Source organism: Neoarius graeffei, chromosome 6, assembly GCF_027579695.1.
Source record: "Neoarius graeffei isolate fNeoGra1 chromosome 6, fNeoGra1.pri, whole genome shotgun sequence".
NCBI lineage: Eukaryota > Metazoa > Chordata > Actinopteri > Siluriformes > Ariidae > Neoarius > Neoarius graeffei.
In genome coordinates this window covers 9995319-10023301 of record NC_083574.1, presented here as the reverse complement: position 1 = coordinate 10023301, position 27983 = coordinate 9995319, and the positions used below count along the sequence as shown (strand labels likewise).

At 41.2% G+C, this 27983-nt stretch overlaps 1 protein-coding gene across 2 annotated transcripts; it reads right to left on the bottom strand.

Moving 5' to 3' along the window:
- Positions 1–17: 17 nt before the first annotated feature.
- Positions 18–27983, bottom strand: LOC132887730 (galectin-6-like). Of its 2 annotated transcripts, XM_060923273.1 has the most exons (15): positions 27805–27982; positions 27601–27689; positions 26370–26574; positions 26147–26260; positions 25996–26013; positions 19448–19474; positions 17222–17257; positions 16990–17025; positions 16757–16792; positions 16545–16571; positions 16298–16333; positions 10786–10815; positions 8886–8974; positions 389–554; positions 18–282 (listed from the first exon to the last, which is right to left on the bottom strand). In XM_060923273.1, exons 1-15 carry the CDS (start codon positions 27847–27849, stop codon positions 136–138), a joined length of 1101 nt encoding a protein of 366 aa, XP_060779256.1. In that variant the 5' UTR covers positions 27850–27982; the 3' UTR covers positions 18–135. The 2 variants fall into 2 exon arrangements, with proteins under 2 accessions (XP_060779256.1, XP_060779257.1); XM_060923274.1 differs by lacking the exon at positions 25996–26013 and having other exon boundaries at positions 27805–27983.

The following is a 27983-nucleotide window of genomic DNA, read 5'->3' as shown; positions in this document are numbered from 1 at the left end:
GAGAACACTGCTACACGTTAAGGATACATTATTTATTGATTTGTGGATAATAAAACAAGTTTCAGTAATGTCCATTACACAGACGTTCCTAAAAGCAAAAACAGGAACAATGCAAAATACACTTAGAAGGCAGACTCAAAAGTGGATGTATGAGAGCTGGACATCTCCCTTCACCTCCAGCATATCAATCTGATTGTAAGGCTGGAAACGGTGATAGAAGTTACACATGTGCTGCCCATTTACAAACACCTTAAACTTCTCTTCACCACAGCGAATGGATATCTGCAAATGGGAAAGCAAGATAGAGAAAACAAAACTGGCTCTTGACAGATGCTAGCTATAACAATGATGATAACACATTAAAACATCCATATCAGTGAACCCTTACCTCAAAGTACTGTCCTTCCTGGAAGGGGTTGAAGTTGAGATCTATTTCTTCTTCACCCCAGCAACCATCAATCTGGGAGTTACGGATGACCATTCCCTCACTGATTCGAGGGTTAAGGTGAAAGGCTATGTTGCTTGAGGCTCCAGCTATAAAATTAATGCAAAACCTGCAAAGTGTAGGCAAAATATTCAATACTCATCATACCATACTATTTTACTAACATATGATATTCTAACGGGTGGCACGGTGGCACTGTCGCCTCACAGCAAGAAGGTCTGGGTTCGAGCCCCGTGGCCGGCGAGGGCCTTTCTGTGCAGAGTTTGCATGTTCTCCCCGTGTCCACTCTGGTTTCCCCCACAGTCCAAAGACATGCAGGTTAGGTTAACTGGTGACTCTAAATTGACTGTAGGTGTGAATGTGAGTGTGAATGGTTGTCTGTGTCTATGTGTCAGCTCTGTGATGACCTGGCGACTTGTCCAGGGTGTACCCCGCCTTTCACCCGTAATCAGCTGGGATAGGCTCCAGCTTGCTGCGACCCTGTAGAACAGGATAAAGCGGCTAAAGATAATGAGATGAGATGATATTCTAACTTCTGAAATGTAAATCACTATGGATGACACCACCTCTCTCATCCAGGTCAGCAAAATAAATGTCTCCAATTTCCAAATAAGTCATATCATTATGTGTTTAATACCGAAGCAATTTAATACATTTTTAAGTAGAACAAATAACCCTAGATTGTGTTTGTTTGTTTTTTTTCCTTTGATAATGAAATTCTTTCGAGCAACTATATGGGATTTTTAATGCGATACATTACATAGACACGAGTGTTTTACTGGGAAATACGCCACTCGTATTTTTCATACGAACTACATCTGGGCCATCAAGAATGGTAACTGTGACAAATTTTTTTCATTATTATACATACAGGACACTTTGTCGATGGAACAAAAATATGTATTTTATTCCCTTCTAGCGGGTTCCATTTATTTGGTTTGATAGCATGCAATATTGTTAGCATATCGCTTATCCTACATGTATTACGTCACTCTACCCAATGGAGAATGAGCGTTGAATATGGTTTACGATATTGCATGGTTGTCAAGACAACATGATGTCACATGTCGGAGACATAAAACTTCCATGCTAGCGAGCAACTGTGATAATTTGTAGACAAACATGGCCGCCAGGGTGCTTTGTTAAATACAAAAGATTTTGAGAGAATTTTGAAAGAGAAAGACATGTTGAACACCTGAAAGGAATGTGTATCTCATCTCATCTCATCTCATCTCATCTCATTATCTCTAGCCGCTTTATCCTGTTCTACAGGGTCGCAGGCAAGCTGGAGCCTATCCCAGCTGACTACGGGCGAAAAGGAATGTGTATGTATACTACTACTAATAATAATAGTCTTCGACTCATTCAATATCATGCTAGCTGAATGGAATATATCTGATACGCCACGAAAAAGCCAGCCAGTATTATTTAAATATATCACTCGTGAGGAAATCGATGTATTGTTTTGATAAATTTGGGCACTTTTTGTTCATGAATGTGTCTATATAATAAAAAGAAAAATCACACGTTGGCTTGAAGATATGAAGTTTATCTTTTCATGTTGATAAACTTGTATTTTTCATATGAAATACGTCGCAGATCTGAGTGACATATTTCCAGATATTTCACTCCAGTGGCGTCATTCCCAGTGTTTTCCTGCTGACTAGACGCATGTTGTCACAGTGGTGAACTGGTTCAAAATTAAAATTCTTTTGATTAACTTCCTTTTTTTTGTGGATGTGTCCATATAATATATAGAACATTACACGGTGGCGCAAAGATATGAAGTTTATCTTTTCGTGTTGAAAAAACACATCACTCACTCGCTTTGCTCACTCGTGATATATACATTCACCACTCAAAGAGACACTTCATATCTTCGCACCACTGTATAATATCCTCTATATATTATATCCACATTCACTGGATATGAGCAATCGTGCACTGTGAATGGCTACTCTTCTACTAGGCTATCAGCTCATATACCATGAGTAGACCAACACAGAGGGATTCTACCAACAGAGGCATCACAGAGCTCTTCACCCACTGTGACCATAACCAAGGTGAGCAAGGTCTTCAGGAGGACTAACCCCCGAAAGGCAGCCGGCCCTGACAACATCCCCGGCCGTGCTTTGAGGGCCTGCTCCACACAGCTAGCGGAGGTCTTCACAGACATTTTCAACCTGTCCCTCTCCATGTCTTCTGTGCCCACATGCTTCAAGACCACCACCATAGTGCCCCTCCCAAAGAAAAACAATATAACATGCCTGAATGACTATCGCCCAATTGCACTCACTTCATTTGTAATGAAGTGTTTTGAGAGGATAGTCATGTCATACACCAAAAAGGACATCCCAGACACAATAGACCCCCTTCAATTTGCATATCGTCAGAACCGTTCAACTGATGATGCCATCAATGCAGCCATCCACACAGCCTTGTCACACCTGGAACACAGGGGCACCTATGTTCGAATGCTGTTTGTGGACTACAGTTCAGCCTTCAACACCTTCATCCCCAGCAGACTGACTGAGAAGCCTGACCCCAGGCTGTCAGAGTCGGTACCAGAACATCCAGCACCAAGACAGTGAGCACAGGGACCCCCCAAGGCTGTGTGCTCAGTCCACTCCTGTACACCCTCTTCACCTACGACTGCACCCCCACCCAGAGTAACACTTCCATCATCAAGTTCGCTGATGACACCACTATCATTGGGCTGATCACCGGCGGAGATGAGAGAGCCTACAGGGAGGAGGTGGCTCAGCTGGTCTCCTGGTGCCGGGAAAATAATCTCTCCTTGAATGCTGAGAAGACCAAGGAGATGATTATTGACCCAAGGAAGAGGAGGAGAGACCAGCATGCCTCGCTGCACATCAATGGGACACAGGTGGAGAGGGTAAAAACATTTAAATTCCTCGGAACTCACATCAGTGAGGATCTCACCTGGACACACAACACACAGCAGACCATCAAGAAGGCTCAACAGAGACTCTTCTTCCTGAGGAAGCTGAGGAAATTTGGACTGTCTACCAAACTCTTCAGCAACTTCTACAGGTGCACAGTGGAGAGTGTCCTGACAAATTCCATCACTGTGTGGTACGGGAACTGCACAACTCAGGACAGAAAGGCTCTCCAGCGTGTCATTAAAATGGCACAGTTCATCTGTGGAGCTGTCCTCCTCCCACTACAGGACATTTACAACACCCGGGTCACAAAAAGGGCACAGAGCATCATCAGGGACCAAACACACCCACAACACAGACTATTCACACTCCTACCATCTGGCAGACGCTACAGGAGTGTGAAAGCAAGGACTACTAGACTGACAAACAGTTTTTACCCCCAGGCTATCAGGCTTTTGAACCATGGATTATAATCACCATCTACCTCTATATTTCCATCAGGCTTTTGAACCACGGATTATAATCACCATCTACCTCTATATTAGCAATTTTGCACAAGACATTGCACAGTATATCTACCTCTATGTTTGCACATTGTTTGTTTGCCTCTTTTTTTTTAAATGTTATCTTCGTTTTTCATTCTGCTTTTATATTTTGCATTCCATATGCACTTTATATTTTATATTTCCTATTTTATATATATATATATATATATATATATATATATATATATATATATATATATATATATATATTTTTTTTTTATATTGGTAAGCATAGTTTGGTCGGGCAGTTGCAAAATAAGAATTTCATTACCCAATAATAAACCGCTGTGTCTGTTATTGTGTATATGACAAATAAACATCTTGAATCTTGAATCTAGAGAAAAATAAAATGGCGGCGCATGTTGCTGAACCAACCAAGGATGAAATAAAAACTCTACTCGAAAACAAAACCCCCCAAAAATGCCAAAAATAAGGCAACAAAAATATGGAATAAAAGTATTTGATGGTAAGAATGTATCTTTTTTTTATTTTTCAATAATTATTTTTATAGCTTTTTTTTTCAGAAATTGCTACTGTCATTTCACTGGTTTGTTTACATTCTAAGTGGTATCATTTTGTCAGATGTTTTGTATAAAGTTTTTATTTATCAAATTTGCAAAAAATAAAAATTAAAATGCTTGGTTTCTCAAAATCCAGTGAATGTGGATAGAATAAAACAGGTATTCCACTCAATCTCATCATACATGGCTTATAGCCAACTTGGTGCTATGCGCCATGTTAACTATCAGCTCATGTACAACTCGATTTCATGGAATAACTTAAATATTAGACCCTATGCATATCTAAAGATACAGATATGATGGCTGTTGACTCGTTAGATGAGTATGACCATTGCTGACTATGATAATCTTTTTAGTTGTTATGTGAGCGACAATGGCTTTTGAAGCCAGCAAGATATTTGCAATGCTTGTTGCACAGACAACAAACCTAGTCATTATGCACTGGTCTTGCATCAGGTGAAGCCTGTTGTTCTTGTTGTTCGTGCACTCTCATACCGGTATGTCGTGTTAATCCGGAACAGCTTCTACACACCTTTAGACAAATTTGACAAGTCAGGTCTTAGTGTTGAGTATATTCATCATAGTTGAGTGGAACTCTGCCAGCATGGCTTCTTTGGTGGCTCAGCAGCCCAGTCCTAGAGAGACAGATTCTGCCACATTGTTGACATTCATATTGAGCAATTGCAGGATCAATGATATCACCTTTCCTTGACATTCGTTTGACTTGTGCCCACCTGATTGCATTCTCATGGAACATTTTACACCCATTGTAAATTGTCTGTCTCCATATTCCCCGATCGCAGGCCGTAGTTTCCCAGTCATTGCTGTCTATTTTGCACCCTACTACAGATTCTTTAACGTAGTCTTTGAATCGCTTTCTACGCTTGTGCTGCAGCCGAGTGCCCTGCAGCAATTCACCATACAGCATCTGCTTTGGGATTCTGTTATCCTCTAGGCGTATCATATGGCCTGTCCAGCGAAGTCTCTGACAATGAATCAGTGCTTCGATGCTGACAGAGTTAGCACTTTCAAGCACAACTGTGTCAGGTGTATATGATGACCAGTGAATTCCAAGAATTGACCTTAGGCAGCATTGGTGAAATCGTTCAAGAACATCAAAGTGTCTTCAGTATGTGACCCAGGTTTCGCAAGAGTACAACAGGCAAGTTAGAACACATGCGTTATAGACAGATATCTTAGTGACCTTTCTCAACCCCCACTGATTCCATACCCAGTCCTTAAGAGCAGCAAAAGCCTCAGTTGCTTTCTTCACATGACTTGATATTTCGTCATCGAGCATACAGTGGCGGTTGATAGTGCTGCCAAGATACGTGAACTTATCAAGCACCTGCAGTCTGCGGCCATCAACATAAATTGAAGGTTCAATATAGGGTTGGCCTGGAGCTGGTTGAAACATGAGGACTGTCTTATCAAGACTGATGGTAAGGCCAAAAGCCTGGCAGGATTGCGAGAACCTATCCATGAGAGTCTGCATTTCCTGCTTGCTGTGAGAGACCAGGTCACAGTCATCAGTGTAAAGATCACGAACCATAGTTTGAAAAGTTTTTGTTCTGGCAGCAAAACGGCGAATATTAAACAGTCTGCCAGATGTATGGTACCGGATGTAGATGCCATGTGGACAGTCCTCAAATGTGTGGAGAAGTACAACAGAGAAAAAGATGGAGAACAAGGTAGGAGCTACTACATTGCCTTGCTTCGCACCAGTCCTAACCTTAAATGGTTCAGAAAGTAAACCGCCAGCATTGATGGACACTTCCATATCATCATGGAAGGACTGATGTATGTCACCAAAATGGTGAGGATAACCAAGTTGCTTAAGAATTTCCCACATCAAGTCTCTGTTGACTGTATTGAAAGCTTTCGTCAGATCGACAAAGACCTGGAAAAGTCCCTGCTGCTGCTCGTATGACTTCTCTTGCATCTGACATGCTGTGAATATCATGTCCATAGTCCCTCTGTTAGGACGAAAGCCACATTGAGACTCCAGTAAAATGGTTTCCACAATGTAAGTGTTAAGTCATGACAATATAATTCCTACCAGGATCTTTCCTGCAGATGACAGCAAAGTTATACCACAATAATGCCGACATAGCTCCTTTGTCCCTTTCCCCTTATACAGAGGTATGAGGATGCCATCTTTCCAGTCCTTAGGGACAGTACCTTCATTCCAGATGTTCACTATGATTGAATGCATAACTTCGGACATGTGGTCTCCACCATAATGGAAGATTTCTGCAAAAATGCCATCTTTTCCTGCTGCCTTTCCCATGTTCAGCTTACTGATGGCTGTTTTAACTTCCTCTAAAGTAGGGGAATCGTTCATTGCCTCTAAAACAGGCCATTGCTCTAGATTGTCAAGGGCAGTTGGACCTACTTGGCTATCCCTATTCAGCAAGTCAGAGAAGTATTGTTTCCAATGTTTCAAGATTTCAGCCATGCTAGTGAGAAGGCCATTGCCATTTTTTGATCTCAGTGGTGTTACTGTTGCTATTTTAGGGCCAAAGGCTTTCTTCATCAGATTATACAACTCCTTGCTATTACCACTACCTGCTGCTGCTTGCATTTCTGCAGCTACTGTATGCCAGACCACCAGTTTTCTTCCATCTCCTGTAATCTGCGTTGTGCATGGGATTTGGCATCCTTGAACTGTTGGTTCAGCTGTTCTTGCGGTGCTACAGGAAGGTCCTTCTGAAGTATCCATTCACGGATCTTATTTTTATCAGCCAGGATTTCTCTAATTGCCTGGTCATTTTCATCAAACCAGTCATGGCTCTTGGCTGATACTAGACCAACAGTGTCTTTTGTGGTAGTGTAGCTCTGATCACAAACTGCTTCCCATGAAGTTGAGTTGACCACAGCTGATAGGCAATATTTTAGAGCTTCCTAGGTAACAGGATCATGCAATTTTGCCACATCTAGACGTTTTGGTAGTTTTACAGTCCTTCAATTCCTAGCAGGAGGCTTTATAACCAATTGCATTTTGGATCGTACAAGTGCATGGTCTGTCCAACAGTCTGCACCTTTTAGGGATCTTACATTGTGGGCATCCTGCATGTCACATTGGCGAACTATGACATAGTCTAGCAGATGCCATTGCTGAGACCTTGGATGCATCCAGGTTGTCACATGATCGCCTTTGTGTTGAAATTGGGTGCTCAAAATGTGCAACTTAAATTCTGTGCACAGTTGGAGAAGAAGCTTCCCGTTTCCATTAATTTTCCCCATTCCAAATCTACTGAGGCAGCTCCACATCTCCCAGTCACAACTTACCCTGGCATTGAAATCACCTAACAAGATGATTTTATCAGTCCCCGGAACAGAGTTAAGAAGGTTACAGAGTTCTTCATAGAAGGCTACCTTATCAACTACATCTGAAACAAGTGTTGGGGCATACACACTGATGACTGTAGTATAGCGACCTCCATGGAGATGTAAACAAAGGGTCATTAGCCTATCGCTGATGCCACGAGGTAACTCGGCCAAGCCAGACACCAGATTACTGCGAATTGCAAACCCAACACCCACCTCCCTACAGTCTTCAGCTTTCTTTCCCTTCCAGAAAAACATAAACCCTCCACCCTGCTCTTCGAGTCAGCCATCATCAGGAAGACGTGTCTCAGACAGGGCCAAGATATCAACACCATAGCGATCGAGTTCTCTGGCTACAAGAGCTGTATGCCTAGCAGGAGACGAATCAGTCTGACTGTCATTGAATGTTCTTACATTCCAGCAAGCGGTGTTAAGTTTGATTTTTCTTTTATCCATGATTTTGAGTGCTTGGAAGGATGTCCACCAGCCGCACTACACTGGCCAGACTAAGTGAGACAGGCAATGTTTAGGTAACCTTTTCTAGACCCTTCCAGATACCTGGTGAGCAGTGCTCTCCTAAAAAGGGCTGCTCAGACACCTTTGGAAGCAACCGAATGCCACCTCTGCATCATGAAGGTGAACAAGCGACTTTATATCTACCAAAGGCCACCATGTGTGCAGGTCAGCAGCTACGTACTGCCAGTCCATCAGACCTGTATGTGTCGCCACATCACCATCGCCACTGGACTTCAAATGCATACAGACAGAAGATGATGTTATATGTCAGCAATGCCCGTGCTTGGATTTAAGTCACATACAGCTTGCACCACACTGCAGTGACACTGACTAACAAAGCTAAAAAACCCAGAGACAAGCAGATGCAAGATGTCCAGATTAGCAATGAGAGTGGGATTTATGCCTAACTGTTAAATATTAGACCCTATGAATATCTAACTTAACTTAAGATACAGATATACAAAGGCAAAAACTGATGTATTTTAATCAAAAGTGATTGAGTTCATATTTCCGACAATTGTGTATGCTTATTTAAACATGTGTAGGTAGCAAACTATTGCAAAGATAGAATAAGCATACCTACCATTTTTAAACTACCATTAAAAAAGTCATTTCACATACATACCTGTCAGCTCCAAATGGCACCATGCCTCGAATGATAATGGTCCTCCTGGGTACCATCCCACCAGGGATCATATCTGAATAGGGAATGCCCTAAGTATACACATAAAAACAACAGTGAACATTTAACACACAAGTGTCATTTAGCCCACACAACTTAATGGATCTTTTATGATTTTTTTTTTTATCTAGTCTAGTTCCTATCTAGAGTATTTATACTGTTTAAATTGTTTGTTTTTTTCAATTATTCTATTTTTTTCTGTTTTTATTTATTGCATTGCCTGTTTGCACCGTGGGTCAGAGAGGACTGATATTTCATCTGTGCTCTACCGTATGTCGAGCATGTATAGCATATTTGACAATAAAGTTGACTTGACTTGACTTAAAAATATAAAATAGATTTTCAGTTCTGAATCTAAGAAAACTGTCAGCTAACCATTCAAAAACTCTGTTCCCAGATCTCAGGCGTCGTTCTCTTTTTTTTTCACAAAGTTTATTTGCTGTTAAATGGCCATAATTTGTTGTTAAATGAGTAGTAGGGTTGAGTCATTAGCATAGAATTATCAAACACACAAAACTCACAACCCTGTTAATGACATGAAGACATGAAGGACATTCAAATTATTTACTTTCGGTCTATAATTTGGGTAACTGGATTGTCCTTACAAAGTGAGCTTGGCTGTCAATATCTCAACCTCAGTTGTCAAATCTTCTTCCCATGATCTTCAAGAAATTCTAATGTTGTAACTTCCTGTTAAACATATTACTGTATAGTACTGTGCAAAAGTCTTAGGCACCCCAATTTTTTTTCATACAAACTGTTATAGGTTTCTATTTTATGACTTCTACATTATCGAGTCAGTACAAAAACATTGTAGAGATCCAAGCATTCGTTTTCCAGCACAAAATTAAATGATACAGAATTTTTTTTTTTTTTTTTTTTTATCTGAGCAGCATATTCCATAAGAAAGCACTTTTCAGATTAAAAAAGAAAACATAATGAAGGCTACTGGGTTTTGGTGCAAAATTAAGAAGCAAGTGTGACAGTCAAAGTGTCCAGAAGAACTGTATTCTTGCTGGTTCTGCAAGGTGCTCAGTAAAACCTATAGCTCATTTCCTTATAAAACTGCACCAAGGGATGAATAAAGCTTATCTTATCTTCAATGAATGCAGTTGATTTGTCAAAGAGACAAAGCTTGGTCACACGAAGAAACAGGGTATGTTCTTGCTATTTATTTTGACATGTGGTACAGTGTGAAGCGATTGGGACTTTGGGACTTATTCTCCGAAGACGCAGAAGTGTGAAAACGGGTCAAGAAATTAATAAAGACTTTGCAGAAGTATGATCTGTATTCATCACGTGATTACTTCATTATGTATAAAGTCTTTACTAATGTAACTAACATTATTACAAAGCTTTGGTTCTGCTTGTTCTTGTGATATGTATTTAATATCTATGCAATAATGAGTTCATAAAGAATTCAAACGAGAGTAATGGGTGTGGAAATGGATGCAGAGCTGTATGCAGATTGTAACTATGGTTATATTTGAATGAATAAATTCAACATTATTTTTCCCGCCAATAATTTGTCACATAGACAAGCAACTAGCATTATTGGAAAGGGCATGTCATTACGTTTCATCCCTCCTCATGTCGTCTGAGGGAGTTTTTCCTTGCCACCGTTGCCACAGGCTTGCTGATTGGGGATAGATTAGGGATAAAATTAGCTCATATTTTAAGTCATTCAAATTCTGTAAAGCTGCTTTGCGACAATGTTTATTGTTAAAAGCACTATACAAATAAATTTGACTTGATATGTGCTGAAGCTCAGGTTCGAAGGGTTAAAGTTTGCCGTAAGCTTGGAAACTATTCAAATAATAAATAAAACGTTGTTCATACTTACAGGGTTGAAGATAGGCTGCAATCCCATCACCTGATGACAAAAGAACACAAAATAAATAAATAGTGTAAAATGAGCTTCGACAAAGGTTTTTGCCACTGGGTTAAAATACATCATATTGCAATTCTATGCAAAACAGCACAGATTTCACTTTATGTTATTCATAGTACATTGCTGCCACACCAGAAAAAAAGATAATTAAAAAAAAAAAATCAGTATCACGTAATAATGTGAAAAGTTAGTTATAATAATATATTTTTCATGAGATAACAATATATTTTCATGTTATAACATGAAATATTTCATGTTATAATGTGATAATTTGGTATCGTGTTATAACATGGTAACTTTAAACTCATGTTTGGATCTATGGTTGGAATGAGGTGTGTGGAGAATAAACTGGGTAATATGGAGAATAAACTGCATAATATAAAGGATAAACTGGGTAATATGGCTCATTTACATGATTTAATCAAATCCTAGGTGGCACGGTGGTGTAGTGGTTAGCACGGTTGCCTCACAGGAAGAAGGTTCTGGGTTCGAACCCAGCGGCTGGCAAGGGCCTTTCTGTGTGGAGTTTGCATGTTCTCCCCGTGTCTGCGTGGGTTTCCTCTGGGTGCTCCGGTTTCCCCCACAGTCCAAAGACATGCAATTAGGTTAACGTGGGGCAGCCTTGGGCTGAAGTGCCCTTGAGCAAGGTACTTAACCCCTGACTGCTCCCTGGGCGCTCTAGTGCGCAGGGACCGTGTAAAAAATGCAAGACTGAAAAGAGATGCTAGGAAAATATTCAGTAAGCTCACTCTTATTCACTGTAGTGTCACCAAATCACTAACAGGATACCATTGATGTGTGCATGAGAGTGAATAAGAGTGACATTATTGAACAGTTATGTGATACCAAATTATCATATTATAACGTGAAACATTTTACATAATAATGTGAAAAATATGTTGTTATAACAATAAACATTGTGGGTGGTAAAAAAAAAAAGAGCAACTGGACTTGCTTGAAGATCCTTGAAGATGTTTCACCTCTCATCTGAAAGGCTTCTTCAGTTCTGTCTGACTAATATCAGGTATTTATCCTCTCATGGATGAAAAGCAATCCTAAGGTGTCATTGAGTCATCCTGTTGGTGTGGGTCACTGGGAGCTGGGTGTGAACGGCCTAGAGAGTCGTTGGGGTGATTGGTTCTCTCTGTCCTCCTGTGAGTCACTGAAAACAGCTGGGTTTTGGTGTGCATTCAGTTGTCTGGGAAGTGTGCTAAGGACTGCATTGTAGGTGGCTGATAAATGGTATCTTAGACCACCACCTCTGGACCAGTTTCTGCTTCAGGGTGTTACTGGGTCTGAAATGTACTGGAATGTTGTGTTTGTAGAAGATCCTCCTGAGTTTCTCAGATAGACCAGAAATGTAGGGAATGACAATGTTCTTGCATTTGTTTGAAGATAACAGGAACAAATGCAAGAACATTTTCATTCCCTACATTTCTGGTCTATCTGAGAAACTTAGGAGGATCTTCTACAAACACAACATTCCGGTACATTTCAGACCCAGTAACACCCTGAAGCAGAAACTGGTCCACCCTAAGGACAGAACACCCAGACACAAACAGGACAACGTAGTGTATGCAATTCAGTGCAGTGAGGAATGCACGGACTCGTATATTGGGGAAACTAAACAACCGCTTCACAGGCGCATGGCTCAACACAGGAGAGCCAGTTCCTCAGGCCAAGAGTCTGCTGTCTATCTTCATCTTAACAACACAGGACACTGATTTCAGGATTGCAACATATGCATTTTAGCCAGAGAGGATCATTGGTATGAGCGAGGAGTTAAAGAAGCCATTTTTGTCAACCTGGAACGACCATCACTGAACAGAGGTGGTGGTCTAAGACACCATTTATCAGCCATCTACAATAGAGCCCTGCACTTCCGCGGAAGTCCTGCGGGACTCGCGGGACCCGCCGCAAAGCAGTGCGGCGCGGGACAAATTTTGAAAGCTCATTTCAGGTGCGGGCGGGACCGGAAGTGCACATATGCGCGCGCGGGCGGGAGTGCACATATGCTGTGCGGGCGGGAGCGGTGATAAGCTGCAGTCCCGCTAACTAAAAACGTGTTTGAAATAAAATTTATAAATTATTAATTTATGTCTATCATATATAATTTGTGCTGGATATTTTATTTGGCATTAATAAAAACATTTTAAGATGCCTAAATTTGCAGAGAGAGTCAGATTGCCAGATTGAGTGAGGAATGGCATCTTAAATTTGCCATTGATCACCCTAACGGGAAATCCTTTGATCACTCTAATGACTCGCAGTTCACACCCAGCTAGCAAGAGAACCATGAGTGAAGTGATTTACTGCTTGCGTTAGTCTACAACTAATCAGAGAGAGAGGTTACACAGTGACGGTAGGCTTGACTCAATGCTATCCCAGAAATCCTTCCTGTAATATGCAAATTTGGCCGCCTCTGATTGGACAGCCAAATTTGCATATTACAGGAAGGATTTCTGGGATAGCATTGAGTCAAGCCTACCGTCACTGTGTAACCTGTCTCTCTGATTAGAGTTGTAGACTAACGCAAGCAGTAAATCAATTCACTTCTCTTACTAGCTCTGCTTTGCAATAAAAAAAAAAAAACACACACACCATTGGTACAAAGCAAGCCCATTCACTTTTTTATGCTGATCAGAGAATTACAATGGTTTCTCATGTGATAAAAATGTGCGATTCGCAATTAAATATTTTAATCGCTTGACAGCACTAATTATTATTATTATTATTAGAGACACTACATGCTGAATTCAGAAACAAGGTAAATAATAACAAACGTGGACGTGAGCTGTAGATATTTATGTTCAAATCCACTCAAAGTAGGGGGCAGGGCACCATCACGCTGTGTCAAGACAAGAACTTTCCTGAGAAATAACGCGAACGTCTGCATCATGCGGGATTTGCGGGCGGGAGCGGGACAAAATATGGCAGGCGCGGGCGGGAGCGGGACTGAAAATCATAATTTTTTTGTGGGCGCGGGCGGGAGCGGGACTGAAAATCATAATTCTTTGCGGGCGCGGGCGGGAGCGGGACTGCACAATGCGGGCGCGGGCGGGAGCGGGACTGCACAATGTGGGCGCGAGCAGGAGCGGGACTGAAAAATCCGACCCGTGCAGACCTCTAATCTACAATGCAGTCCTTGGCACACTTCCCAGACAACTGAATGCACACCAAAACCCAGCTGTTTTCAGTGACTCACAGGAGGACAGAGAGAACCAACAACCCATTGATCACCCCAATGACTCTCTAGGCTGTTCACACCCAGCCCCCAGTGACCCACTCCAACAGGATGACTCAACGACACCTTAGGATTGCTTTTCATCCATGAGAGGATAAATACCTTGTACTCCCTATTAGTCAGACAGAACTGAAGAAGCCTTTCGGATGAGAGGTGAAACGTTTTCAAGAATCTTCAAGCAAGTCCAGTTGCTCTTTTTTTTTTACCACCCACAGTTTACTATGTGCTGGATGACTGAGAATTTTCACAGAAACAAGAAACATTTCACGTTATTGCTTGATAATGTTTTTTTTTTTTTTTCCTGGTGTGGCAGCAATATTTTTCCGTGATGCACAGAATAGACTGGTTGCAAGAATGAATCTTGGTAGTCGTGACTGTGTTGCTCTGTGATAAAATATCAGCAGGTTGTGAGTTCCTGGCATTTCTGTTTGAGCACGACTCATAACCTTCATCTGCTCAATTCAATTGGAAGTTGCTTTAGGTCGAAGCTGCTGCCAAATATGTAAATGTAGGAAAGTAGCAGGAATGTAAGGCATCAGGCAGTGATGATAAAGTGATATTTATACTCAAGGTGACAGCAATAAACCTCCAAACACTCTCTGGTAAATTTTCTAACTCTCGTCTAACAAATACTGCTGAGTTGGCTTAGTGGCTTGCTTGTCCGCCTCTCGACTGGGACATTGGAAGTTCTACATGTAGTTGGGTCAGACCAAATACCACTATACAAATGGTTCCTACACTCTTAGAACACAAAATACATCATTGTACCTTTAAGGATACAATGGCTTGTCACTGGAGCAGTACCTTCTAAGGTACCTATTTGTACACTTTATATACAACTTGGGAATGTGTGCACCTTTTTGACCCTAAAAGGATACAGTACACATAGTTACCTTGAAGTCCAATAATGAGTCCTAGGGGGTACATTAGTGTAACTTGTACCTTGGGGGACAGAAATGGATTCCTACTGTACCCCTATTTCTGACAGTGTACCACCATCTGGTGAGGCACACTACAACACAGATGTAAGTAGGGAGTCAAGCTCTTCTGGTTTTCAGAGGCCCAACCCTCCACTGTAACCCTAGTTATGTAATAGGCAAGAAACGGAGATTGGCTCTGCCCAGTGTGCCTTAACCTGGTTTATACTTGGTAGGGGACTGCCTGGGAATGCCAGGTGCTGGCATGGGAAGGGCTTTGACATTTTTTTTTTAATTTTTGACATCTAATAAATATGAGTATCTGTCAATTGCAGGATTAATAACACTCATGAAGAGCATTATATATATATTTTAAGTTTCTGCTGCTGTTAGTTGTTATACATATGTTATTTACCAGCTGGGAGGTCTGTATGGTGAAATACCGTGACCGAGGTCTTGAAAGTACTGGTCGAGGCCCTCTAGGCCTCTGTCAGTATTCAAGGCCGAGGTCACGGTATTTCACCATACGGACCGACCTTAAGCTGGTAAGTAATATATTTATTTTGTTCTTTACCAAATTCTAACAGAAAACGAGAGCGCCCGAAAGGGAAAACCGAGGCAAGGCGAGCCACCATTTTGAATCCTCATTCACGGCTGTAATGCAAATGGCTTCCTCCTCGGTATACAAGTGCACTTCCATGTCAGGAAAAAACAATGTTTTGCCGCCTATGTAGTCCCCTATTTATACAAAATTGAGTCATTCAGGATTCAGCCATGTTTTTGCTCGGCATTAGCAACAGTTACAGATTTTTAGCTTTCTCCTGAAATGTTTTCTTTTATTTCTTCTTCCTCAGGGTAGTAAAACTCGCTTTCGCTGTGAAGACTGTCATTATCGCTATCCATGCTGTAAAATTAATGCTATTCTCCTGAGAAATGCTGGTAAAATTGTATAAGATTTTTGATAATCTTATAAATAAATCTTAAAAAAAGATAAATGTTGACAAAAAATGCTACTATGTTTATTGTTGTTGTGAACGAGCGAGTGGCCAGAGGCCAGCCAATCAGAGCGCAGGATTTGATGGAAACCAGACTGCGAAAAAAATAATGTATATTATGGTTTTGGGCCTCTCACATGAATAACACCCAGAGCACAGTTAACAGCCTGAAATAAAAACAAGTGTGTTGTGCTCTCACTCCACAACCATGGCTAACACACATTTAAATATTCTAAGACATATAAACACACATAATAATCACATGATAAATCATATAAAGGCATAAAATATTTCTCCTGTATACTTACTGGCAGATTTCCCCCTGAATACCCCATGCTTCCTCCCTTCAGGAAACAAACTTTAATAATTATCACAAAGATATTAGGCAAACAAAAAATATTGCATGGACAGGAATGCTCACACTTTTTTTTTAAACCATCTCTCTGTCTGTTTTGACAATCAATCAATAAAGAATTAAATAAAATAATCACTGCACAATGCACACTTTTAATACATAGAAATGGTACATAAAAATCCACAGAACTATCAGCTTACGCCAAACCCAGGTCCCGGATAACCTCCCTACAAAGCAGTAAACATGAAAAAAATTAAATTGATTAATAAGAAATAAAATATGATGAAGTATTCTGTTAAAGGAAAATAATCAATAATGGTGTGGTGTGATGCGGACATTCATACGGCATAAACTCATCGTGACCGCATGCGCGCACTCACACACACACACACACACACACTGCTTCTCTTACCATATTGCCACACATTCCACCTTCTGGATAGCCTCCCTGTAAGTACAATATACAAAATATAATACAATATTAATTTAATCTTTTAAATAATTAATGAGAAATAAAATATGATGACGTGTTCTGTTACAGGAAAATAATCAGTGATAGGGTGGTGTGATGTGGACATTCCTATGTCAGAGACTCATACACACACACACACACACACACACACACACACACACTGCTTCTCTTACCATATTGCCACGCATTCCACCTTCTGGATAGCCTCCCTGTAAGTACAATATACAAAATATAATACAAATTTAAAGATTCATTTAATTAATTTTTTAAAATAATTAATAAGAAATCAAATATGATGAGGTGTTCTGTTACAGGAAAATAATCAATGATAGGGTGGTGTGATGTGGACATTCATATGTCAGAGACTCATAGCACACACAAACACACACACACTGCTTCTCTTACCATCGTGCCACACATTCCACCTGCTGGATAGCCACCCTGAAAGCACAATATGTATATTTGAGGGGGGGCTCTCAACTCATGCCTATACAATATGCGACATGCCTTGGTGACATACGTACCCCCATTCCGCTACCAGGATAATATCCTTGTTGAAAATAAGCGCTGATATATTTAACAGTTATTCCAAGAAATCGAGTCATACATGAGCTGATAGCTGACAAGGAACATAGCACTGATTTGGTTATAAGCCATGTACGATGAGATTGAGTGGAATAACTTTTTTTTTAATATATCCACATTCACTGGATTTTGAGAAACCAAGCATTTTTATTTTTATTTTTTGCAAATTCGATCAATAAAAACTTTATACAAAACATCCGGCAAAATCATTTCTGCTTAGAATGTAAACAAACTGCCAAAATGACAGGAGCAATTTGTGAAAAAATGTTATAATAATAATAATAATTCTTGAAAATTTTAAAAAAGATACATTCTTACCATCAAATACTTTTATTCCATATTTTGTTGCTTTTTTTGTATTTTGGAGGGTTTTGTTTTCGAGTAGAGTTTTTATTTCGTCCTCGGTTGGTTCAGCAAAACAATCCGCCATTTTGTTTTTCTCTACTCATGGTATATGAGCTGATCGCCTAGTTGTAGAGTAGCCAATCAGAGCACATTATTGCTCATATCCAGTGAATGTGGATAGAATAAATTAAAAATACAGCTTATAGGACATCCATATAGTATCACATATATATGATGCACAAGTTAGGAAGTATGTTGATTCAAGTTTTCACATTTCTCTACATACTTTATGAACAGTTTCTGAAGTTTCCGAAACTCAACATTTGGAATACAGTACCAATCAGGACTTTGGACACACCAACTCATTCACATTTTTTTTCTTTCTGTATTTTGATTATTTTCTACCTTTTAGAACAATACTGAAGACATCAAAACTATGAAATATAACATGGAACATATATGGAATTATGTGGTAAACAACAATGTTTAAAAAACAAACTATTTCCTGCACTTCTGTGTTTGCTGCAAGCTTTTTGTTGTCCTTAAGTGAACATTCTTCCCAGTCAAGTGTATATACAGTACCAGTCAAAAGTTTGGACACACCTTCTAATTCAATATTGGTTTTTTTTCTTTATTTTTATTAATTAAAAGGCACTCCATGTCTTAAAGTAATGATGGATGTCGTTTCCCTTCACTTAGTTGTTCGGTTCTTGACGTAATATAGATTACTAGAGTTGTGGTGTCAAATAGGGCTATGTATTTACTGTATTTTTATTATTTACTATTTACTGTTTGAGCTCAAATGCATTCAGAAGGCAAGAAACTTGTCCACTAATTAACTTTTGACGAGGCATGCCTGTTAATTGAAAAGCATTCCAGGTGACGACCTCATGAAGCTGGTTAAGATAACGCCAATAGTGTGCAAAGCATCATCAAGGTAAACACTGGGTACTTTGAAGAATCTAAAATATGAAATATATTTTGTTTTTTTAAATACTTTGTTTACGACATAATTCCATATATGTTCCAGATGTTATTTCATAGTGTTGATGTCTTCAGTACTCTTCTACTATGTAGAAAATGCAAAATACAGAAAAAAAAACAACTATGAATGAATAGGGGTGTACAAACTTTAGACCCATACTATATACGGGCATTATAATGAAATGCAACCTGTTCTGACAAGTCGGCGGAATGCATTCCAGCTTCACAGTACATTCTGACAGTGTATCCAGTGAACTTTTCTGACCTTTTTGGAATATAACCCAACAACTAAAGTAAATCTTGTCAGAAAGTTTCAAGGAACAGAGAGCTGAATAAAGTTATATTCTGCAAATTGCTATGTGTTGTTATAATTTGTGAATGAAAAAATGACTCATTTTTTCTATAAAAAAGGCTCATATAGATCATGCCTACTTCCAGTTTAAAATATGAATCCAAATGCAGATATGACTATAGATATAGGTACTGATATAGTCATGTTCATTTTAAGTGTAATGGTTAGAGAAGCAGCTTTGGGACCAAAATGTCACTGGTTTGATTCCCTGGACCAGCAGGATTGGCTAAAGTGCCCTTGAGCAAGGCACATAACCCCCAACTGCTCCCCAGGCTGCTCTGGGAATTTTGTATGTCGCTCTGGATAAGAGCATCTGCTAAATGCCTGCAATGTGTAATGTAATGTAATAGGAGAGAAAGACTTACACTAACTACACCTCCAGGACATCCTCCCTGCAGTGGATAAGCAAATTTGTACATATTTATAACATCTTCATGCTCTCTGTACTTTCCTTGATGGGACAGGCAAATACAGACTTAAGGCATTCATTTCATACACACCCCGATACCATAAATATATCCCTTATTGGATAAATTTGATACAAAATTTGAAACCTTTTCTCCTCAAATTTGTGTCTTCACTTTGCAAAGATGATTATACAAGGAAATTAACACTTGTGGCAGGATAAGAAATGGGTCACTGTGGTCATGCGCATTGGACCTGTATTGCATAATCTGCATACGTATGTAAATGGTAAAGCTTTGTGACTGTAGAAGGTTGCTGTTATATTCCTGACTTTTTGTTCACAGTCTTTTTTTTGTTGTTGTTGTTATTTACATTATTTACTCATGTAGAACATGATCATTTATAAGACATTAAGTCTTCAAGGTCTGCTCTGAGTTCACTTATTTTGGGTTGTACAGGAAAAGAGGAAAGCCATTGCTATGGGTTGCTATGGAAGAGGGTTTATTATTATTATTATTATTATTATTATTATTAATAATTTGTGCTAGCAGTGGTAGCGCAAATTGTTACTCTCACTCAGGATCTTTCTACTTTGTTATCATTCTCCTTATTGTTCTAATAATTTTTATTATTTTTCTCCTGACGTTTTTTTCAGGATGCTATTTCTCCCTCAGTTTTCAACCAGTCATCAAAACATTTCAAATGAAGAATACCTCTGGGCTGAATTACATTGATATGACTTTTGGTGCTGATCTGGATCACTGATCTGGAATGATCCATGAAAAACTGGCTGTTTTTTTTTTCCCCCAGGGCGGCAGGGCACAACTTTTCCTCAACCTTCAATTGACAAAGGTCAGCTAGCACAAATTACTGTGACTTTAGTCACTGTCTCTGTATAGTTCATATTATTATTATTATTACAGTGAGTCAAGGAATGACTCTCTGAAACAGGAAGCCATGGCCTAATGGTTAGAGAAGCAGCTTTGGGACCAAAAAGTTACTGGTTTGCTTCCCTGGACCAGCAGGAATGGCTGGAGTGCCCTTGAGCAAGGCACCTAACCCCCAACTGCTCCCCAGGCCGCTCTGGGTATGTTGTACATCACTCTGGATAAAAGAATTTGCTAAATTCCAAGATGGCAAAGCATACATATTCCAAGATGGTGGCGTGTACACACGCAACAGCTCCTCTCTGTCCCAACAGAATGGTGTTTTTGTATTTTTTTTGTGGTTTAAAACTGTGTGTATCTGTTCATCTTTGTCGCGCCCATCAGTCTTAAGGTGCACATACTCCCGTGAGTTTCTGTTCGACATCCGCAGAACTATATTCACGGATATAAATCCAGCGGACGCGGAAGTGCTATGCAACTACGATTTGCTCCAGAGGCCTGCTCAACCACCGACCCCCACTCCTGCATCCAGCCCACAGTGGAAGCGCCACAGGTGGAACATGCGGAAGCAGAAGAGGGGCAAGCGTGGAGGTATCCGGGCTAGGCTAGTGGCTAGCCCTCACCAGCCGGCTATCCCTACCATCATTCTGGCCAACGTACACTCGCTGGACAACAAGCTGGATTATGTTTGCCTGCTCCGCTCATCTTCCAAGTCTGTGAGTGAGTGTTGTGTCCTCATGTTTGTGGAAACATGGCTTAACGACAGCATCCCAGACTGTGCCATTCAGCTAGCCCGGCTAACATGCTACTGGTCAGACAGAGCGCTAGTCGGGGGGGGGGGGGACTCACGGCATAGGACTCTGTGTTTACATCAGTGATGCCTGGTGCTGCGATGCTGTTGTGGTCTGCGAACACTGCTCACCACTGGTGGAGTTTATAATTATTAAGTGCCGGCCATTCTATCTGCCGAGGGAATTTACAGCCATATTGCTGGTAGCAATATACATCCCTCCCAGCTCCAATAACAACAGGAGTGAAGCAATGAATGAACTCTATCAGCACATCAGTGAGCAGCAGACAGCCCACTCAGATGCTTTTCTCATCCTGGCTGGGGATTTCAACCATGCAAACCCCAAGAGCGTGTTTCCAAAACTCTATGGACATATCAACTTTCCCACACGTGGAAACAATACTCTGGACAATCAATGTTTACACCATGCATAAAGACACCTACAAAGCCCTCCCCCACCTTGGGGCCTCAGATCACTCCACTGTTATGCTAATGCAAGCATACAGGCCACTGGTTAAAGTCACCAAACCAGCTACAAAGCAGATACATGTGTGGCCAGAGGGGTCCTCAGAGGCACTCCAGGACTGTTTTTCCACCACTGACTGGAGCATGTTCAGACAGGCGGCCACCTACAACAACTCCACAGATCTCCAAGAGTACATGGAGACCGTCACTGCCTACATGAGGAAGTGCATGGACGACGTTACGGTCACCAGAACCATCTCCATTCGGGCCAATCAGAAACCATGGCTGACAGGGGAAGTCCACAGGCTCCTGTGGGCTCAGAATGCCGCCTTCAGAACTGGGGATGAGGTGGGCCTGAGGACAGCTAGGGCCAACCTGTCACAAGGCATCAGGGTGGCCAAGAGACAGTATTCCAGGAACATTGCTGACTATTTCAACGACAGCAGAGACACCAGGATCCTGCGGTGGGGGATTCAGACCATCACAGACTACAAGCCCTCGCTGCAGACCTGTGACAACTCCATACATCTGCTGAATCAGTTGAACAACTTCTTCGCTCACTTTGAGGCAGACAACAGCACCAAAGCACAGGAGACCCCTCCACCTCCCGGCGACCAGGTGTTGACGCTGTCCCCAGACAGCGTGAAGAGAGCTCTCAGGACAACAAATGCACAGAAAGCCCTGGGTCCTGATAACATTCCTGGTCATGTCCTGAGAGACTGTGCCGAGGAGCTCACAGATGTCTTTACAGACATCTTCAACATCTCGTTGAGCCAGGCTGTTGTCCCCACGTGCCTCAAAGCCACCACCATCATCCCGGTTCCGAAGAAGCCATCTCCCTCCTGCTTCAATGACTACCGCCCTGTCGCACTCACTCCCATCCTCATGAAGTGCTTTGAGCGGCTAGTCATGCGGCATATCAAGTCTGCCCTCCCCCCACCCTGGATCCTTTGCAGTTTGCATATCAGTCCAACTGTTCGACCGATGACGCCATCTCCACTGCTCTCCACTCAGCCCTCACCCACCTGGAGACAAAAGGCTTGTATGTCAGAATGCTGTTCACAGACTTTAGCTCAGCATTCAACAAAATCATTCCTCAGCAGCTCATTCATAAACTGGACCAGCTGGGACTCAACACCTCCCTGTGCAACTGGCTGCTGGACTTCCTGATGGGGAGACCACAGGCTGTAAGGGTTGGCAGCAAATCCTCCAGCACCATCACATTGAACACGGGGGCCCCCCAAGGATGGGTGCTGAGCCCCTTCCTCTTCACTCTGCCGACCCATGACTGCACACCAACATCCAGCTCTAATCTCTTCATTAAGTTTGTGGATGACATGACTGTGGTGGGTCTCATCAACAATGGCGATGAGACAATCTACAGGAGTGAGGTGAGCCACTTGGCCATGTGGTGCAAGGACAACAATCTCCACCTGAACGTGGAGAAGATGAAGGAGATTGTTGTGGACTTCAGGAAAGCACACATCCAGCATGCTCCACTATCTATCGATGGTGCTGCAGTGGAGAGGGTGAGCAGCACCAAGTTTCTGGGTGTGCACATCTCTGAAGACCTGTGCTGGAGCAGCAACACTGCATCACTGGCCAAAAAAGCCCAACAGCGTCTGTACTTCCTCCGCAAACTGAGGAGAGCAAAAGTCCTGGCCCCCATCATGCACACATTCTACAGAGGCACCATCAAGAACATCCTGACCAGCTGCATCACCATGTGGTACGACGCCTGCACTGTGTCCTGCTGCAAGACTCTGCAGCACATCGTGAGAGCAGCTGAGAGGATCATTGGTGTCTCTCTCCCTTCTCTAATGGATATCTATAACTCCTGCCTCACCCGCAAAGCCATCAGGATTGCAGGTGACCCCACCCACCCATCTCACAGCCTCTTCAGTCTGCTGTCGTCGGGAAGGGGACTGCGGAGTCTCCGGGCCAAAACCAGCAGGCTCAAGGACAGTTTCTTTCACCAGGCGGTCAGGAGGCTCAACTCCCTCCCTGTTCTGCCCCTCCTCCCCCCTCTGCCCCCTGCCACAGATTCTGCTCACACACACCCCTGCCCCCCCCCTTCAGCATCTGACATGTCACTCTCACAGTCCCCCCAACACACACACACACACACACACACACACACACACACACACACACACACACACACACACACCTCTCAACGTTCATAAGCACACTGAACTCAGGGACTGCACATTTCACTTTACCTCGCTCATTTGCACTATTCCGCACTACCTCACCTTAACAGCTATTAGTTTATTGTTTATACTGCTTATTTCATGTTTACCTGCTATACCTCAAGTGCCCTTGACTGTTTATTTGCTCCAATTTATGTGCGTGTGTGTGTGTGTATGTATATATATATATATATATATATATATATATATATATATATATATATATATATGTGTGTGTGTGTGTTTAGTCTATGTCTAGTTCTTATCTAGAGTGTTTATACTGTTTATATTGTTTATTTCAATTATTCTATTTTTATTTATTGCATTGCCTGTTTGCACCGTAGGTCAGAGAGGACTGAAATTTCATCTGTGCTGTATGTCGAGCATGTATAGCATATTTGACAAAGTTGACTTGACTAAATGGCATTAAAGTAATGTAATAAAACAATAACTTCTGTATGCATAAAGATTTAATAACACCCTACAATGTCTGTACTGATACTTGTGTTAATGCCACATCTGGTGAAACGCCTGCTTTTACCTCACCAAGCTTGTTCTGTGACTAACCACAAAGTCCTTGTTTGTACTGTACAAATAGCAACCGAACAATCAAACAAATCTTTTTGAACAAATCTCCCAAATGAACTGAAACTGGACTGATCAGTGATTCATTCATTTGACTCTTTGTCTTTCTACTCTTTATAAAACTAGTACACTGACTCTCATTGATTAATCTCTCTCGTTTTCCTTGTCTCCTCCTGGCTCCTCACAGAACTAGCCAAAAGCTGAAGACTGATTGATTGACTCACTGACATGTCAGTCAATCAACTACATGCAAGCCTGGAGCAAGAGAAGGAGAATTAGATGACTGAGACCAGGCTACAGCAACACAGACTCTTGGTTATCCTATCTTATCCAGAAGTGCTGTTAGAGAATGAATGAACTGGTGACCTCCCTTCTTTTATTTGCAATTGTTTAGGATTTCAGTGAACAAACAAGCTTTTTAAAGACATAGCCTACTGAATGGACCAGTGAGCACCGTGGAAGCAAATTATGCTGTTTACATAAATCTTTAATAACTGCCTGAAATATTTGAAACAGCCGTGTAATAAAAGGGATTCAAATTGTTTCACAAAACAACAAACATGGTGGCTTTTGTTGTTATTGGAAATCCAGGCTACTTGTAAGCTATGAGGGTACTTCAAAAAGTTCTCAGCCTCACCCAGAAAATGTCACAGGAGAAAGATTGTTCTTACAATATTTTTAACATAGTCTCCTTTAACTTCAATGCACTTGGTCTACTGATGTTCAAGCTTCAATATCCCTTTGTGGAACAAGGTCATATCTTGAGCCTCCACAGTCTTCTCAACAGCATGGATGACTTCATCACTCTAAAAATGGTGACCATGTGAGTGGGATTTCAATTTGGGAAACAGAAAGAAGTCAGACAGTGCCAGGTCGGGTGAATAAGGTGCATGGGGCAACAGTTCAAAGCCACGTTTGGCTGCTTCTACCCCTGCCACCTGTGCTATGTGGACGGATGCATTGTCCTGGAGCAACATCACACCAGCTCGAAGCTTTCTTTCCTCTCCTTTTTTCTTTGATTGCTTCTTTCATTTGAGTTTTTGTGGACAGTGATATAAGAATTTGTAGTTTAAAGTTATGCCCCAAAATGGGGGTTACACCCCTTGTTTCTGGGTGAGGCCAAGAACTTTTTGAAGTACCCTTGTATTTTCATATTGTCTTGGTAACATTGGCCAATAATTTATTGTAATATAGGGCAAATTTTACAGTAACACAATGCAACATGCAAAACATAACTATTAGGCTACTATTTTGTAATTTTATGCTTGACAAGAAGGACATGATTGATTGTAGGAGATGAATGATTGTGAGGGGAAAAAAACTGCAACATACTGGTCTTTCAAGAAGTGCTAGCCTACTGAACGAATGAACTAAAAAAACAAGCAAATCTTTTGAACGATCTGAATGAAAAGAATTCAGCGAACAAAAATGTCCTTCTCTACTGTATTGTAAGTGTGAGTTAAGCAATAAGATCAAGTTGATCTTTTAGTGATATGTCATGGTCATGCCTCTTACCCACAAATTACACAATATGAATAAAATTATTTTCTATTTCTCATCAAAAACAACATTGTAATTAACACACTTACCACCATTCCTTGCATGCCCTAAAGAAAAGAGGTGGATTGTATAAAGACTTGTAGTAGCAGCTTTGATCCAGTTAAAACATTTAGAAATTAAGTGGACAACCAACCAACCAACCAACCAACCAATGAGAAAACAAACAGAGTTCATCTTTACCCCAATGATGTTGATATTATCAATGGACACATCTCCTCCAATCTCTAAGGCACACACCCTTTCCAGAGGCATTCTGTGCTGAAAGAGGTATAACTCTTGTCCATTCACATTCACCTGCATATTAATGAAAACACATTTATGAGCTTTTATATGAATACTGCTGAATAGTAGCATCTACAGTGTCAAAAATTGAAAGAAATTTTGGCAATGTTTAAAAGAACACCTGATAGCCCTCTGAGTTGACGACAATGACCAACTCAAAATGGTGTCCCTTTCGGAAGGGCATGTGTCTGACTTTCTCCTCTCCTTCCCAGACGCCATTCTGGAACGTGTTGAAGACCACTTTGTCCCAGAGGTCAAAACGAGGGTTAATGTGGAGAGCAATATCACATCCATCGATGTCACCACACTGCAGATTGACATGGAACCTGTTGGGGGTAGCGTAGAAGGCCAGAATTATTTACTTCCATCAAACATTAATACAGATAAAGTGATTAATATTCCATCCTTGTGTAATAGGCCATGCAGTCATTATGTGTATAGAAACCAAGATAAAAATTTGAGCTTATCAGCTATGTATTAATGTGAGCTTGGTAGTTTCTTTGGATTTGGACTGTTTGAGCATTACTAACGTCATGTTCCCTGTGCGATATGAAAAACAAACTGAAACACCTTTATGTACATAGAGTGAGTAATGAAATATATGTGTAAAATATCATGTGTGGTATCTATAGAAGTACAAATATGCTGGATTAGGCTCAGAGGTACATTTATTAAGGCTGTACTGTCATAAGCTATGCAAATGCGCACGCTATATGTAAAAAAAAAAACTACTTCATGTTATAATGCAACGTTACACTATCATGCAATTGACACCCTCTTCCATGAAATTTATGATTACTGAAAATGATTCTCATACTGGGGCGGCACGGTGGTGTAGTGGTTAGCGCTGTCGCCTCACAGCAAGAAGGTCCGGGTTCGAGCCCCGCGGCCGGTGAGGGCCTTTCTGTGCGGAGTTTGCATGTTCTCCCCGTGTCCGCGTGGGTTTCCTCCGGGTGCTCCGGTTTCCCCCACAGTCCAAAGACATGCAGGTTAGGTTAACTGGTGACTCTAAATTGACTGTAGGTGTGAATGTGAGTGTGAATGGTTGTCTGTGTCTATGTGTCAGCCCTGCGATGACCTAGCGACTTGTCCAGGGTGTACCCCGCCTTTCGCCCGTAGTCAGCTGGGATAGGCTCCAGCTTGCCTGCGACCCTGTAGAACAGGATAAAGCGGCTACAGATAATGAGATGAGATGAGATTCTCGTACTGCAAGTGACAAGGTGTGGCACATCCTTTGGATATACTATTTTGATGTATGTAAGTTAATGCAAACTTATCAAAACAGTAAACAAATACAATGCCATGAAAAACAATAGCAGGAAAATGCTTCAACCCTTTTTTCACATACCCACCTACTGATATGATGTTCAATCTTTCCCTGGATATAGAGCGTCATCCCTGCCCTAAGGCCACCATAGATAGGACCCACATATGGGATGGTCTAAATAAAACACACACACATAGAGAGAGAATGGCATTCGATACCTAATAAAATAACAACAAACTGTAAATATACAGTAAATAATATGACTCAGATAGACAGGAAATATACTTACTGGATTATAGATCGGCTGGTAGCCTGGTGGTGCTAAAAAAGCCATGCTTTCTGGATGCTAACTGCCTCTCCAGATACAAAGAAGAACGCACAGGATAGAAAAAGCAGCAAAATCAGTAGTCTGCTTTTATATCCACGCCTAATGGGAGGGGTGCATTGACCTGTGTTCATACACTCACA

What these genes read in the sequence shown, in the direction of transcription:
- LOC132887730 (XM_060923273.1), bottom strand. Translation starts at nt 27,849, where the DNA reads ATGGCTTTTTTAGCACCACCAGGCTACCAGCCGATCTATAATCCA. An exon ending in GTGGAATGCGTGGCAATATG is followed by an intron (nt 16,793 to 16,989) that starts GTAAGAGAAGCA and finishes TTGTACTTACAG; the next exon opens with GGAGGCTATCCAGAAGGTGG. An exon ending in ATTCAGGGGGAAATCTGCCA is followed by an intron (nt 10,816 to 16,297) that starts GTAAGTATACAG and finishes TTTTGTCATCAG; the next exon opens with GTGATGGGATTGCAGCCTAT.